Source organism: Maylandia zebra, linkage group LG17 (assembly GCF_041146795.1).
Source record: "Maylandia zebra isolate NMK-2024a linkage group LG17, Mzebra_GT3a, whole genome shotgun sequence".
Classification (NCBI taxonomy): Eukaryota; Metazoa; Chordata; class Actinopteri; order Cichliformes; family Cichlidae; genus Maylandia; species Maylandia zebra.
This window is the reverse complement of record NC_135183.1, coordinates 20507455-20524687: the sequence shown is the minus strand read 5'-3', so window position 1 is coordinate 20524687 and position 17233 is coordinate 20507455. Positions and strand designations below refer to the sequence as shown.

General features: G+C 39.3%; 1 protein-coding gene across 4 annotated transcripts in view; it reads left to right on the top strand.

Moving 5' to 3' along the window:
• LOC101485500 (SLIT-ROBO Rho GTPase-activating protein 1) overlaps nucleotides 1–17233 on the top strand; it is a 45139-nt gene that overhangs the window by 2502 nt on the left and 25404 nt on the right. For all 4 annotated transcript variants that reach the window (XM_012923330.3, XM_004566418.3, XM_004566417.3 and 1 more), the window contains exons 2-4: nucleotides 12953–13148; nucleotides 14900–14954; nucleotides 16529–16636. In XM_012923330.3, coding sequence (XP_012778784.3) covers nucleotides 12953–13148; nucleotides 14900–14954; nucleotides 16529–16636 — 359 coding nt within the window. The remainder of the gene's footprint in view (nucleotides 1–12952; nucleotides 13149–14899; nucleotides 14955–16528; nucleotides 16637–17233) is intronic.

The following is a 17233-nucleotide window of genomic DNA, read 5'->3' as shown; positions in this document are numbered from 1 at the left end:
TGTCGTGGTAACAACCACGGCGTGAGCTTCCTGTTCTTCTGACATCATGCTCACACATGCTGTATTTATAGGACGGCAAGCGTGAGGATGGTTTGAAGGATAATGGCACAAAGTCACTTTTCAAGGTGCTCGGCAGGTCAGCACAGAGGGCTTGCAGCAGTTTTGTCTCTGCATTTTCAGGGCAGTGTGCGATAGAAGAGACGGTAGCAGAGGCAGAAAACTGTTCAGCATATTGTTAAAGAATTAGATTTCTTTGATCTGTGCAAAGATCTTAAACCTTTCAGTAAATACTCTGGCACCATCCACTTTCCTGTATCTACAGAGCTAAGTCTGAAATACAAAACTGCTGATATGAATGTATTAAAATGTCAGCTTTAGCAGCATGTTGTTTACTTTATAGGGACAATATGTTGGTTAGAGATCCCCACCCAGATAGCAGTTTTAGTACAAATAGCTCCAGGGACAGGAACCATCCATTTTTCTTAAGCTCTTATTCAGTTCAGGGTCCTTAAAGACCAGATCCTCTCCAATCTGTAATAAGACAAGAGGCAGGGTACACCTTGGGCCAAAGCATCTCCAGTGCTTCTGCGTTGTTTAGTTCAGGCCATGTAGACCAGGTAAAGTTACAGAGCGGAGTTGTGCTGACTCCATAACTATGCAGTTTTAAGCCTTCTCTGACATTAACATCAGCAACAAAAAAAACGTGTGCCGGGAGCTTCATTGCATGGGTTTTCATGGCCGAGCAGTTCCTTTAAGTGTGACATGAAGGTGGCTCAACCTCACTGATGCTGCACATCACATGGTCAGATGGTGTCGTAAACCTCCTCCTGCCTTCTCCTACCCTTTTTGAACTACACTTACTCTCTATAATCGGAAGAATATGCAGAATTTCTAGATGATGCATGAAATTTCGTATTTGTAGCTGTTTGTCTTGATTTGCTTGAGCGAGATATCAGTGTATGCAGGTAAGCTATCCATGTGGTGACAAAAGATATCAAAAGCATTGCCAACTATCACATGAGGATTTAACCCTTTTAAAAATATTTTTCTGCATTCAGAGTTGAACTATTAACAGGCAGGAAGTTTCGGTCCAGACAGGCGATGTCCACGCTTGATGTTCCAAAAGAATAAAATTTCTACTTGTAGAGCTTACACCTTTGTGTGTTGGATCGCGATCTTTATGCCCTGGAAGTCCCGAAACACTGGCTATTAGTCCAAGATGCTCAGTAACCAGACTGAATCAATGGGTTCCCAGATTTCACCACAACAGTATAAAAGTGCAGAAGAATGTCGATGGTACTACTACTCGTTCTAGCTCTTTTTTGTTTCTTACTGTTAGTGTCTGGATCTTTCACACAAAGAACTCACAACACTCAGCTTTCAGTCTGTTTGTGCCATTCCAGTCCTACTCCAAAGCTGTTCTTAAACAGTCCGTTTGAACATTAAACCATTTTTGACCTCCCAGCTCTCTTGCACAAAGTTCTTGTGATGTCCAGTTGCAGTAAAATAAGAATAGAGCAGGTATTTGACTGGAAAACAGCCTGGAATGAAACTGCTCAGCATTTCCAGTATTGAGAACCAGCATGAAGTGGGCTCTGTCCTGTTTTGTGTACAACATTGGGCTTTATTGACCAGATTGTCCAGCCATTTTCCAGAGTTCATGTGTGAAAATAGCTTATGAGTGCCTGAAAAATCAGTAGTAGGACTCTTTGTAGCTGAAGGTAGTTCAGTTCTTTATGACTAGCTGGATGGTGAGGCTCATTATCATGCTGCAGAATGATGATCAATCAAATAGCTCCCTAAAGGCCATTTCAGGGTTTCACTGCGCCTGTTGAAGCTGGCCTGATCTTCTCACTGCCAGGTCGCCATTACTGCACAGATGCATGAAACAAGTCTGAGTGCCTCCAATTTTAGAAGCACATAATGAAAGCTCATGCGAATGCAACTTTTGCACAGAAAAGGTTTCTCCATAAAATTAACAAAGAAAGGGTCAAGATAGATAAAAGTCGCCATGATTAATAATTCTTGAAGAATAATTCATAAAGCCTCATCAACCATCTGAAAGATGTCTTCGGCCATTTTAAGGAAGTACACAAGAAAGAGGAAGTCAGCCAACTGGAAACAGAAAGAGGAGTAATTTGGTCTCTAAAATGTATAGAATGGTGAAATCGCATTGCAAATTCTCAGAGTGCAAAATAGTTCACATTTTATTGTGTTACAAAACAAATCTTCAGTGTTTGAGAAGCTGGTAGAGAGAAACCACAGAATTAAGTCAAGACACATGCACCAATTTACTTCCACATCACTTTTCCAAAGCTTTCACAGTAGGGTTTATTCGATTTACTTGTTAGCTTCTTTCTCCATTTTGAGCCTAGTGAGTTAAACACCCAGTTCGCCAAAGCTGAACACACTCTTCTGGATGAGAAAGGAGACCAACCGAGAAGGGCTGTTACTCTGAATAAAGCCCCTGGAGATCGTTTTAACGTACGTAAGCCATTACCAACCTACAGACTACTGTGGCCCAGTTTTAAATATGAAGATCTTTTAAAGCCCCTTTTTCTAAAATGAGTCATTTCACTTGGCTGATTTATTTTTAAAATTATTATTATTGTATATTGTACATGACCATTTGCAGGCACATGCAGTACTTTTTCATTTTGTTCCATATAAAACTGTGACGACTGGTAGATTTAGATTTTTTTCAGTGTTCAAACATAAACTTGAATTTTTAATAAAATATGTTGTATTCTGTTCTGTTTGTTGACAAAGACAGCCTTGTGGGTCAATGCAGGTCTGTTCTTTGACACAAAGTCCTAATTTTAAATAAACTAACTAAAAAGGCAGGTTTTTGTGCATAAACCAGTCTTTTTCTACTTTATTTGTTTTTCAATTCTCAGCCGTTTGGGATCTCGTCCATGCTCTAATCTCACAAACACAGAGCAACAAAGGTGATTAAAAATTAATCTCACTTAACTTTATCCAGGACTCCATAACAGAGACGCAGGTAATCTAAATTTAGGATGATGCTGATGGTGTGTAGATGCACAAACGTAAAAGTTTTCATGCGATTAAGAAGCATTTAAATTGACTATTACTCTAATAAAGGTCGCTTTGAACAAATAAAATGGATGTATCAATAATTATACATTCACTTCATTCTTATTTTGTGGTTTTGTGCTCTGACCTCTGACTGTGCATGACCCGAGCACGCCATCCCCGGTGCAAAAGGAATAAAACGAGCTCCAGGGAGCTTTCAGATCAAATCAGTCCACAGATTTAACAAGACAAATTCTTTACACTCTAGGTAACTCCTGCATGTTTTCCCCTTTGTCAGTGTTTTACTACGTTATTCTGCGCTGACTGTAGCTCGTCTGATCAAAGAGGGTGAGTCTAGTCGTCGGGGTGCTACGAGGACACGCGAGGAGGTTTCTAAGAAGAGGCATTTCAGAGATCAAAAGGTACGCACGGCGGATATCCTCTTTCACTCTCAGTTGACTGTGATCCCAGCCAAGAAGTTTCATTTATATAATCTCGCCTCCTCGGTGGATCTGTTTGAATCCTCCTTCTCTTCTGCAAAAGCAAGCCTCATATTTTTGTATTCCTATAAAGCAAACAGACAGAAACACAGACATCTTCTTTAGGACATTTTTGTTAATTCATCACGAAGTGTTTGGTTTTTAGATCTACTGATTATAGTCAAAAATGCAAATAATCCAAACAACACTTAGTTTCCTGTCATATTAGACAAAGTAAGGCTTTGTGTTCTTCTCTTTAGAATAAACCAGATTGTACCCTCCTTTTAAATCTTTGCTTGTAAAACAACTTTGTGTTGCATTGTTGAATAGACTCAGTGTTGCCTGATATAACCTGAGATGGGAATGTTTCTAATTATCATACTCTCTTCAAGCAACCTTCTTCTTTGGTATTGGCTGGTTTTAAAGATTTTTCTTCAGGGTTGTCTGGCTTTTTAAAAAATTATTATTACCTTAAATTGTTCTCTGCAGTTTTTCAGAAACGTCCGTCATTTTTTTCCAAAATTTCCTTCCATTGTCCGGCTGTTTTTGCAGCCTCACTGCCTCACAGTACTGATCAGTACCGTTCCACACAAGCGTAAAAGGGGCCCACTTCCTGTTACTGCTACATATTAAAAGAAGTTGTTCTTAACTGATGTGGTTTAATGCAAAGGGTTAATGTAGTTGGTCTTATGTTGATTAATTTTGGAACAAATCTGGATTTGTTGATTTTTATTTTGCAATATCACCAAAATAATAGCCCCACTTTTTTTGCTCATTGATTAACAGTGTTGGGTGTAATGCACTACACGGTAATGCGTTACTGTAGTCATATTACATTTTCAGTAACATGGTAGTGTAACGGTACTGTTCTAAATTCAGTAATCACATTACAGTTACAATTATGCTGTTACTTATGCTGAAAAAAGAAAAAAAGGAGGGGGGGGGGGGTCGCCTTGAAAGCATGAGTGATGTAAGGATTGCATGCGGACCCCAGTCCTGCAGCCAGAGCCTGATCTTCAACGGGTAACAGCTAAATTATGCTTTAGTGTTGGCAGTTAAGGGCTGCCGGTCTACCTGCAGAGAGTTGTTGATGGAGGCAGTATATGAACTATGTGCTGCGACTGGTCTGTGGGCCACTCTTGCTACAGCTGTTGTTGGTCTGTAAGCCAGCCGTGGAGAATAGCGAAGTTATAACATACAGAGAGCAACAGTTAAAAACAAAATCTCCTCTTTAGCCACTGTTTGAAATTTCCATGCTGTACTTTTTTATTTTTGGTGTTTATTTCCTGCGTCTCACATTCCTGGTGAACTCCACTGTCGCTCCTTTCCTTTTTCTTGCCCACTTGCCAACAACTACATTCATCCATGTTGAGAAATTTGCAGTTGGGATTCTGGAGGACTGGCACAGAGCGTGTTTGTGAACTTATCTCTGTTGGCAAAAACCTCCCCAGACTGAAACAACCACAGGACCATAAAATAAGCATAACAGAGGCAGTGATGAGCAGTCAGGCCTGCAGCCTCCATTTGTACCGGTCTCTGTTTCCACGGTAGAATCTCTGTGGCGATCGCTTTGAAGTGTCTTTGGGCTAGTTTTCAGCTTTGCTTTGTGTTCAAAGAAACGAAAGATCCTGTGTGTCCTCATTCGGATCCGGATTTACGTCAGTGTGTGGGACTGTAGCTTTAGTTTAATATTCTTAACTGGTGATTATGTGACAGTGCATTTCAGGTCACATTACAGAGTACTGTGAAAGGAATATAATAAGTAGTGTAACAGATTAGTTAACAATTTTCATTACTTACAAAACCAATGTTGAATTTAGATACTTTTTTAATTTATTTCTGTTTATAAGTGGCTCTTCTACTCTGCGTGAGCACTTGAAGCTCATTCACACACATTCATACAAGCACTTTTTTCTATGCTTGCGGTCTATCTAACAGGAATGAAACCAGCAACCTTCTGATTAGCAGACAATGTGCTCTGCCGCCATTTCAAACACATATCAGACATTTTTCACAAAAACAAGTACAGTTATCGTTTAGAAAATAAATCTTACATGGATTGGATTGCAGGGTTGGAATCCTGGAATTTACTGTAAATTGCCTCAATGTTCGTTTGCAGTAGAAGAACTCTGTTAATAGATGTATAAAGCAAAAGGAGAGTTTGGAATTGAAAATGTGGAAAGTTGCCATGTTCTACATTGTAAGGTCTTCTTCCTTGAGACTGCGTGGCATTGAAGTTGCTCGTCACAGCAGGACGTCATATGACTGCAGGCAGGTGACTGGAGTAGAAAACAAGCAAAGCAGGAGAGCAGAAGTGTAACACAGAAGACTATACGAAGATGTTAGCTGCTAAAGGTTGTGCACAGCTAAAATTTAACACCTTAGCTCCTCTTGTTTTAATCAATTCTTAACTGATCGAGTCACTTTGACATAATCCTGAAATATTCTGCAGGTGCCTCAGCTGTGCAGCAGAGGGCTTCTGTACACGTGTTGTTCAAAACTGAATTTATAAAATTTGGCCGTGCCTCTAGCAAATCAGGTGACCATGAATAAATTTCATGTAAAAAGCTTGAGATGGACTGCAGAGGGGAATGTGGGATTTAGAAAAATATGAACATATAAAATTATGTATATGTTTAAAAATTATTCTTTAAATGAGCAATAAAATTCCAGGTTCAAATTGTAGTTAAATTAGCTGGACTGATTCTGATTTTGACTTTCAGACTCAACAAAAGGTACAACAGAAATAAAAATAATTGATAGTTCATCTTGAATGCGTCTTTATATTGTTTAATATTTGTATTATTTAAATTTGATTGCAGTTAAGTTTTAATCCAAGGAGGACTTTAACTCAACAAAAGGTCGTATCAATGCCTTTGATGCACGTTTGTGTAAAGACGCAGTCTCACATCATTTTGGAGGCAGAGTTAGCGTTTGAACTCTTTGATGTGGCATCAGAAATCCCAGTGGAAAGTGTGAAATGGATTTCCAAGAAGAGCAAAGAAAGAGCCTCCTACAGTTTGTTTTATTAATGAAATAAAGAAATTTACTGCATCATGTTTCAGTGTTTGGTGTTGGAGTAGCGAGAAAGTGTGTGCATGGTGATAACATATGTGAGTGTGTATAACTAAAGATAACATTTAAAAATAACAGAAAAGTTTTGATTTTTATTGTCGATATTATATTTATATCTATATTATTTATGTTATAGACCCTTAACTTAAACATTTCCTACTTTGTACTGTACCCGAACTAGTAAATAATGAAAGTTTAATATTGTTGGATAAATTGAATATTGCAGTATTTAAAACTTTCAAAGTTAGATGTTGGATAACATTATTTTAATATTTTATTATCACATTGGGAAGGTCACTCTGTTTGTGAGCTCTTAAATCAAATCTGGCTTTGTATTTATAAAACTGTCACTAAGAATCATCTGATTTCAAAAGGCTATATTTTTAAAGTTAGCTACCAACAACCACTTGAAACTCACAAAACCCCTTTTTTCTAATTATATATTTCAGTCGTTGCCATTAATAATTACTACTATAAATCAGTGGATAGAAATGTGGTTGTATGGTCGTATGTTCTCATTTCAATGTACGACTGCACAAAACAGTTATAAATAATAAATACTGCATCAGCTTACATTTACCTCTAAATAAAAAGTCCTATCCTTTAAAAATGTTCAGTCTGGCGAGAATCCAGTTGTTTTTCTTTCAGTTGCAATATAGTGGGATGTATGGGAGTGTAGCCCATCAAACACACTGGTGCTGTCTAGTTTCAAGTCTTATTGAACACAAAATGATGCTCCTTTTGTAAAATGTGGTCCCATTTATAGAGTAAAGCGGTGTATGACTCATACGGTGTGACTCATATGGTAGTGACTTGCTAATCATATGGTGGGGCAGGTGTATGATTAACAAGTTGCTGCTGTGTGAACGTGCAGTGTCGCTGGGTTTCTCCTTGTTTGTCACATCTGCTTTCAAAAGGATGATGAAGTTTGAGGTTTCAAAAATGGTAAATTTCAAACCGGTCAGTGTAATAGCATAATAAACAATAACTACTAACACTGCCCTTTTTTTCTCTGCATAGTTGTATATTTTCAAAGGTTTCGTTTAACTGAACAGAATGACCAACTAGCACTGGTGAAAAGTGACTGCAGTTATTCAACTGAGCCTGGTTGCACTTGCGGTTTCTTCCTGTTAATAGAGGGTTTTCCCTTCCCACTGTCACCAAGTGTCTGGTCAAAGGGGTCGTTTGATTGTTGGGGTTTTTCTTATTATTGTTGAGTCTGTACCTTACAATATAAAACACTTTGAGAACTGTTGTTGTGATTTGGCACTAAAGGGTGGGCCATTTATATGGATACACCGTAATAAAATGGCAATGGTTGGTGATATTAAAGTCCTGTTTGTGGCACATTAGTATATGTGAGGGGGCAAACTCCTCGGGTGGTGACCATGGTGGCCATTTAGAAGTCGGCCATCTTGGATAGAACTTTTGTTTTTTCAATAGGAAGAGGGCCATGTGACACATCAAACTTATTGGTAATGTCACAAGAAAAACAATGGTGTGCTTGGTTTCAACATAACTTTATTCTCTGGGATCTGGGTCATACTCGTTGAGATGCTGCAGTAGCTGGAGTTTGTAAGGGTGCCATTTGTGAGTAGCTAATATCTGCCGAAGGGATGTTCGACTAATGCCACTCTCCAGTGACATGTGGCGAGTGCTACGCTGTGGGCTTTCTTGCGTCCACATTTTGGAACCAGTTTCACAAAACTTAGCAAGCAGTTTGCTAACTGTAGCATGGGAGATGGGTGGTCTCGTAGGGTGTCTTGCATTGAAATCTGCTGCAATGACCCGGTTACTGCATTCACCCGATATCAACACAATTTCGTTCTGCTCCTCACGTGTTAACCTCTTCGACATGTCAATGGCTGTGAACAAAGAGAAACTTGTAAATAACTCATGAAAGAATAAAGTTACGTTGAAACCAAGCACACCATTGTTTTTCTTGTGACATTACCAATAAGTGTGATGTGTCACATGGCCCTCTTCCTATTGAAAAAACAAAAGTTGTATCCAAGATGGCCGACTTCTAAATGGCCACCATGGTCACCACCCATCTTGAGGAGTTTGCCCCCTCACATATACTAATGTGCCACAAACAGGACTTTAATATCACCAACCATTGCCATTTTATTACGGTGTATCCATATAAATGGCCCACCTTGTAGTTTAAAAATGTTACTTTAACTGAAATCCATTTAAAAGAATGAAAGAATATCCTTCTCATGATGTCTGTGAAAAGAAAATTTGGTCCCTGAAGCCAAGAGGTTTTTCTAAGCCTCGACCCAAGTATCTCAGTCCCTTCCTTTGGCAGATTCAAATCTCAAACTCGAAACTCGATTTAAAGAGGACAAACTCGAAACTCGAAAATATCCTTCCATTAAGGTTTCAGGCTGGACAGTAGCCCAGTTACAACATGTCCTAAAAGAGAGAGGGACAAACTTTCTCTTTCTCTGCCATCTGTCCATCATTTGCAAACTGGCACCGGGTTGCCAGTTTGTTGCTCCACTATCCCTCCTTTCCAGTAAACAGCAGCAAACTTTTCTTGGCACTGCGTTGTCAGTTTCTCTGCCATTGCTCCCTATTTTCTTGCTTTCTCACACAAATAAAAGCTGCGCCTCTTTTTTAGGAGATCCGGACTCCACAGTGTGCATAATTCCTCAAGGCATACCTTCACTTCTCAAATGCTTTCACTAGCATCACTTAAACCCTCTCTCCTGGACACAGTCATTCAGGACAGCTACTTCAAGACAAACTCACATTTCTTCACAAGCCGTTGGGTCATTACCTGGAGCATCAAAAATCCCAGCATGCGCCCAGCAGCAGAGTTTCTGTTAAGAGTTGAGTCGCATCGCTATTCCTCTATCAATGTCTGTCATCGTCCAGAATTTCTTCTGATCTCTTCTCCTGCCATTCCTTCCAAATTTTTCCAGCACATGCGCCACTCAATGGAATCCCTGACCACCCCATCAAGGTCACGGGTTGCTTATCATTGCAAATGATTGCTTATCGTTGCTTATCAAACCTGCCTGCCTGCCAGTCATATTTTTTGGAACAGTCTTCAACCTTTGTAACATACAAGCATTACTGGTTCTAGGGCAGGGGTGTCCAACTCCAGTCCTCGAGAGCTACTGTCAACACAGCCGAGTCAAATGATTGGATCACCTCTTCAGCATGCCATCAAGTTTGGCAACAAGGCCTGGTAACAAGCCATTCATTTGATTCAGGTGTGTCGGAACAAAGATGCATTTAAAAGCTGCTGGACAGTAGCTCTCGAGGACTGGAGTTGGAAACCCCTGTTCTAGGGGATGCCCTCTCTGGGGATCTGTCTGGCCTGGGAGACACTACCAGTCCCCTCTGAGGCCTCCCCCAAACCTCAGTCTCTATTCAAGCCATCTGCCATCACCTACTAGAAATGCTGTCAAACCTAAAATGAGAATGTAGTCCCAGCTAGTGAAATCTGGCCCGTGTTTAGAATTGCCACTTGTGAAAAAATGTGACATGATGGAACAAAATAGACATTATTTTTGAAACCAGGAACCCAAGATTAGCATAGATAATCTGATATGAGTCTTAGCATCATATGATCTTCCACATATCCAAAGTTATAATGGCAGCAGGCTTCCTAAAATATTCTCTTCAGCATAATCCACATCTGCTTCTTCCTGTTTCCAGTCCAGGATAGATGTATAATCCCTCCAACACTTCCTGGATCTCCCCTCATTGCCCAGAAATCCTGGAATTCCATTTGAAAAAACCTCCGTGAAAGTGAAATTCTGAAATCTAGTGCTGGATAAAATCATCTGGAAGCAGGAAATTGTGGCCCCCTTCTGGAGCCAGACATGAATCCACATAACAGACCAGAATCTAATATGTTGTTATTATTATGAAACCATTTATGGTTTTCAGTAGCAGCTTGTTTCCCCGTCGCCACACTTCCGATGTCTTAGACCCGGAATAGCACATTAGAGACCTTTCTTCTCCACTTGGCTGCTCATAATTAGCGTTTAAAGGACACATAGTGAACGTGGCATCGACACCAACTTAAAGAAGTAATTAAACCGCTGATCCATCGGGCCAATCAGAACAGAGTGTTCTCCCCCCTGCCCGGGGTAAGATGTGAAGCAGCTTCGGAGCAGTGGAGCAGACATTCATTCATATGAAATTGTTGCGGCTCAACACAATGTGTGAGAGCAGCGTGAGATGGCAGCCATTTTAAATTAGTAAGCAAACAACATCAAACAATGCCAGAATCAATACACACACACACACACACACTGCTTGCTGCACATGTTTTTATGGATTTCCACAGAAAAATGGTCAGTCTATAAAACTCTCCACCCCTGTGTGTGTGTGTGTGTGTGTGTGTGTGTGTGTGTGTGTGTGTGTGTGTGTGTGTGTGTGTGTGTGTGTGTGTGTGTGTGTGTCGATGCGGCAGATGCAAGCTCTTGTCTTCACCTTCCTCATCACATGGTTCACACACAGTGTGTGGTTGCCAAGACAACAGGTATTGGAGTGGATAGAGAGCCCTGGGATTGGTGTGTGTGTTTTGTGTGTGTGAGAGAGACAGGTGGAGTTACTGTGTATTCTGTGCTCGCTCTTCCTGCTGCTGCAGATTGATCGAGCTCTGAAATGGCACGAGCAGTGAAGCATGCAGCCAGGCTTTACCACGCTGTAGGACTCAAAGTGTGTGTTTGTGTGTGCTTGCAATGTGGGTTTTTAGGTATAATAATTTTAATGCGGTCACAGGATGTCGTCCAAGGTGACTCCTCAGAGGAAAAATGGTCATCATCTTCATCAGCAGTTGCACGAGGTAGAACAGACAAAGAGAGTGAAGATGAGGAAGAATAGGAAAATTAAGCAATGTTAATCAATGCTGCAGTTTAGCATGTTAAACCAGAACCAGACCTATCAATTAAACTCATTATCTTGACTGTAGCGGTCGCCTAAGCGATAGACTTTGTTCTTTCACTGCAGGAGAAATCTGTGTTCTCTTAATAACATTAATAACATATAAAAGGCGTTCCTCTGCAAATACAGGCCCAGTTTGTGGCAAATAAACAATAAAGCAATAACGAGCTGCCTCTCCAGTGAGTCCCACTTTTAAAGAGAGCGTTCAGCAAACAGTGCTGAAAGAACTGTTGCAGAGGCAGCTGAATGATTTTGAGGACAACCACAACTACAAGCAATCTCCTGGAAATCCAAGCTGAAATAAGCGGCTGAATATCAGCGGCTGAGCTTACAAAAAAGGGCAAGTGCATTGTACACTTTTAAATCATTCTCTTGGATGAAAGGGATAAAAAAAAATGAGTTGTCTCTCAGTGGTTGCCTCTCTGTTGACCAAATTAACTGATTAGATGATCATTAAGCAGCTGCTACCCAGTGCCTGTCTATTTAAATCTGACCTGTTCACGTCTTGGTGTGCTCATGTCCTCCTGGGATCACGATTTTCTCTTTTGAAGTTGTTTTTAGACTGCTTGTATCAGTCTCAAGGTCAAAGTGGGCTCAGTAGTATATCACTTCTAGTTCAGTGACATATGTGGCTGGTAGACTGACAAATCTGTGATCAAATTTACCATCACTGAAACCATTTTAAAGCATTTACTACAGTAAGTATAGAATATAATCTGCATATTAAACTCTGAATCAGGAGTGACATGGTGCAAGATAAATTTATGTAAAAATATTTGATGGTTTCAGTGTGATACTCCTTTGATTGAGTCTGCCCCATCCAGTGGCTTGAATCACTGTGCAGAGCAGGTTAAGGCAGGTGATGCTACGTGGAGGATGTGGTTGGAGCAGGATGATGCAATCTTTGATCTCACGTCTAGGTCTCTGCAGACACTGCTCTGGAGTTCAGGCAATCTCCAGTTAATCACTGCAACCCTTATTTTCAGTTTAGCTTAATTCCTGGACACTGCATGTGTTCATTATTTAAAATAAATGCTGCTTTATCTCAGCATCAACAGTTCCGGTCTTTGAATGTCTGATTATTTTAAATGTGAAGGATGTGAAGAGTCAGACCTTTGTTCACATATGTATTTATATTTATTATATTTTTATTTATATAAAGTCAGCCAACAGAAACAACATGATGTAACAACTGCATTACATCAGCATCACTATGATATGTTTTTAATTTTGAGAAAAAGAAGGTGATCCTACAGATTTCTTTTTAATCTGTAAAACTCTGGAAGAGTCGCCAAGTCTCAAGCTTCATTTTGGTTTGTATAGGTGTATGTAGTATTAATATATATTTATGAATTTTCCACACAACTAGGTCTAACTTACCAGCGGACAGAAACGATTGCGAAAACAAATATTCGTTAAGTATATTTGTTTTTTTCTTAATTATCCGTGTGCAGATGTGCGGACCCAGTTGGTGGAGCAGCAGCGCTGTCTGGAGCAGCAGACAGAGATGCGGGTCCAGCTGCTTCAGGACCTCCAGGATTTCTTCAGGAAGAAGGCTGAAATCGAAACAGAGTATTCGAGAAACCTGGAGAAGCTAGCCGAGAGGTTCATGGCCAAAACACGCAGCACGAAAGATCATCAGCAATACAAGTAGGCCTGCTTACCTGAGTACGCATGCATGTTTGCATGTTTCGGGGGGCACATATTTGTGTATTAAATGAAACACACAAAAATGTATTTACTGAAAGGGGACATATCAGGGATTTACTTTACCATAAATATTCATTTTTTATAACTTTTGGAGCTTTAAAACTGAGTTGGTTATTGCTAGCTGTTAGCCTAAGCTTAAGCTAATTTACTTACTTACTTTCCCATGTTTTTTTGAACCAAAGATATTAGTCAAGTTTATTCATTTTAATTCATTTTAATAATCCCTTATATCAGCGGTCCCCAACCTTTTTTGCGCCACGGACCGGTTTATGCCCGACAATATTTTCACGGACCGGCCTTTAAGGTGTTGCGGATAAATACAACAAAATAAAACTAGTACCGGTACCGAAAAAAAGAAAATTTATTCATAACACATGTGAAAAGACCAAGGAAAACCGAGTAAACGATAAAAACGATAACAAAATAACGCTGAAAACCGATAAAAACCCTGAAAACTATACATTTCACACGTGAGCCTCAACTCTCGCGGCCCGGTACCAAACAACTCACGGACTGGTACCGGTCCGAGGCCCGGGGGTTGGGGACCGCTGCCTTATAGCACTTCACATCAATAAGAAACATTTAAAACTATGGAGAAAAGTGTTTTAAGTAGGCTTTTTAAAAAGCTTGATAGCTTCTATTAGCATTGTAGCTAAAGCTCTTGCCCCTCCAGAATAAGATTAACCACATAGTAAGTTATTATTTTGCAGATAAATTGCTTCAATATATATAAAACCTCCCAGTGATATATAAATAAGAAAAATAATTAATGGCTACAATGATAAAATAATTGAATATACATGATTCTGAAAAGTTCCACTCAGAATAAGTATGTTTGCTCGAGGTACTTTAAATGTATTTTAATACAACAAATTTAATAAAACTTTTCCAATATTAAGATATTTAATATTTGTTGGTTATAGGTTTATAATTTTTTCTTATCTTTGCCAATTTTCTTGATATTTGTTTATTTTTGGTCCTCATGTGCCCCCATTTAAAAAAGAAAAAGAAAAAGGCATTGGTGTTTTTTTTAGTTACTGCTCTCTGTTCTTTAAAAAATGTTATATATCCTATAACATACATCGGCACCTGGGTATTTGGACGTTATACATTTAGGTCATGAATAAAGTAATGATGTAATGATGTAAATAAAAATAAAATACGATTCAGAATTTTGCATTCAAATACAGGCTGTTGATAGAAAATTTCTTAAAATGAAGCACAAAATATCTTTAAATACTTTTATTTCACATAAATTTTAAAATAAATTTTTATTTCACATCAGAAACAGATTACTAAATGTTTGAGGTGTGAAATAAACCGCAATGGAGTTTGAAAACAAAATATGGATGTGTGTGGTTGGAGGATGTGTTTGTGCGGGTGGTGGGGGGGGCGCAAACATTTTTCTTGTAAAACAAAGGTGGGCCCAGCAAAAAAAGTTTGGGAACCACTGATCTAATATATGTGTTTACCGGGGAGTTTGTTCAAACCTTTACTATCTGTCAATGAAGCATAGGATAGCTACTTAACGGAAAAGAAAAGGCCAACAGTGGATATTAAGGGCTTGAACTCAAATGCATTTATCTTTTATCTAAATGATCCTCTCCACACAGTTTTAATAATCCACATATAAGTTGTATAAATGAGTGTTTTTGCTATGTTTAAGGCATCTCTCACTTTCCCTCTTCCAGAAAGGACCAGAATCTGCTCTCACCAGTCAACTGTTGGTATTTGCTGTTAAATCAGGTTAGTTTATGGTTTTGTGAATCTCCTCAAAGTCTTTTTGAAATCTCTGAGCTATGAATATACAATGAGGCATGTGCTGTTAAATGTAAGAAAAGCTGTTGCATTCGATCTTGTACTTAGCAAAGTGGCTGAAGCTTGTGCTCACCAACTATTAGAGGTTTTATTCAATCCTTTCAATCTTTCCTTGACATGTTCCCAATTCCTGTCCCAGAGAGACAAGCCATCAACAGTCTAAACGAGTACAGACCAATAGCACTTATATCAGTAGTCATGAAATGTCTGGAGAGACTTGTATCTCAATACATCAAAAACTGCCTCCCTCTTAACTTTGACCTGCACGAGTGAGCTCATGCACCAAACAGCCCTCCAGATTTCATTGAGCCATTTTGAATACCCAGGAAATTATCCTGGAATGCTCTTCCACCTTCACCACAATCGTCTCGTATATACTGGTTGGTAAAATATGTGACCTAGACCCCTCGCCCCCATCTGTACTGGGATTAAAGACTTCCTTACCAACCATCCACAAACAGTGAATGCTGGCCACCATCACACTTAGCACTGGCTCTCCTCAGAGCTGTGTGCTGAGTTCTCCTGTATGCCTTGTACACATATTTAATTTAGTTCAATTATATTTTTATAACACCAAATCACAACAACAGTTGCCTCAAGAGACTAGTGTAAAGAACTTAAATAATAGAGAGAAACCTCAACAATCAGGCAGTCCTGTTTGAGCAAGCACTTGGAAACAGTGGGGAGGAAAAACTCCTTTTTAACAGGATGAAACCTCCGACAAAGTTTGATTCATATGTGGAGGTGAGTCAGCATACAGAGAGCTATCTGGGTGTTGCTAGCCCTCTTCTACGTCAGGGTTTCCTCAAATTCATGGGAACCAACATCGTGGAGAATCAGCAGTAACCCCATCAGAGACCAGGTTTACTGAGAATGCTCTGAAGGAACTACACAGAGGGAGAAACTGTTGGTGGCCTTCCAACGCTCCACTTTGAGAGTGTACTGCATCACAGTGTGGTAACAGCAGAGGTTTATCAGCACCACCCAGAGAAGCATCAGCTGCCCTTTCTAGAGGACATCTCCAGCTCTCTGTATCTCAGCAGGGCAAAGAAAATAATGCAAAACCTTTCCCGCCCTGGACTGCACTTGTCCAACCTGCTGCCTCCAGACAGACCAGACAGTACAGATACATAAAGAGCCGGAGCTAAAAACAGCTTCTTCCCCGTGGACCATCAGAACTCTGCTGTAAATAAAGGAGTGCAATAGCTGTTCTATAGGAAATGGCGTTCCGTTAAGTCCAGTCATGTCCTAAAGATGTGTGTCTGCCCTTAATGCTTTTATGCATTGTATAATTTTTAAAACCACATTTATTTATTTTTAAATACACTTATTCTTTTTCAGTCTTTTTACCTACAGTTTTGCACTGAATAGAATAGTTCTCAGAATCTTGTATAATTCCCCAAGGATTATTATTATTAGTAAATTATTATTGCTACTGTTGTTATTAATTATTATTATTATTATTACTATTACATTCTTTTATACCAATCTCTGTTTTCCAGGTGAGGAGGGAGAGTAAGGACCATGCCACCCTCAGTGACCTCTACCTAAACAACGTCATCTCCCGCCTCACACACATTAGCGAGGACTCGGCCCGCCTGCTGAAGAGGGTGAGCAAGATTATCATCACTATATACTTTGATATTTATGCAAACAAAATATCCTTCATGTGTTAGTCTGTTAGTAAAGGTTTCTCCACTTCTAAAAGAACAGAGGTCTTTATTTTTAATGCTTTGTATGTATTTGCTCGGGAGCATTTTTAGACTAATTTTGTTTACTTTGTCAAATAAATGAATGTAGCCTGGTCTCATAATTATATTTCTGTTGATATGTCGTAAAAACCTTATTTATCTAAGAATAATGAAAATCAGTGCAGGAATATTTTTTACATACGACAGAATGAGGTTTGTTGCTGCACCAGAAAAGTCGATTTCCTGTCTTTAGGACATTATTGTTACACAACTTTTAAGTTTTCACTTTTATTCAATATGTAACAATAGCACCACAGTGGATTCTTCTAAGCTGAAGTTAAAGAAGTACCATTAGATCAATAAGCAGTTGTTTTTTTTGAGTTAGTATCAAAAACAAAACAGAAAAGTCTACAAAAGTTAGTGTTGTGCTGACTTGTGTCGTTACATTATTCCGATGAAACCAGTCAAATCTTCACATTTATTTTTGCATTCTCACTCCCATTGAAGATTTTAATG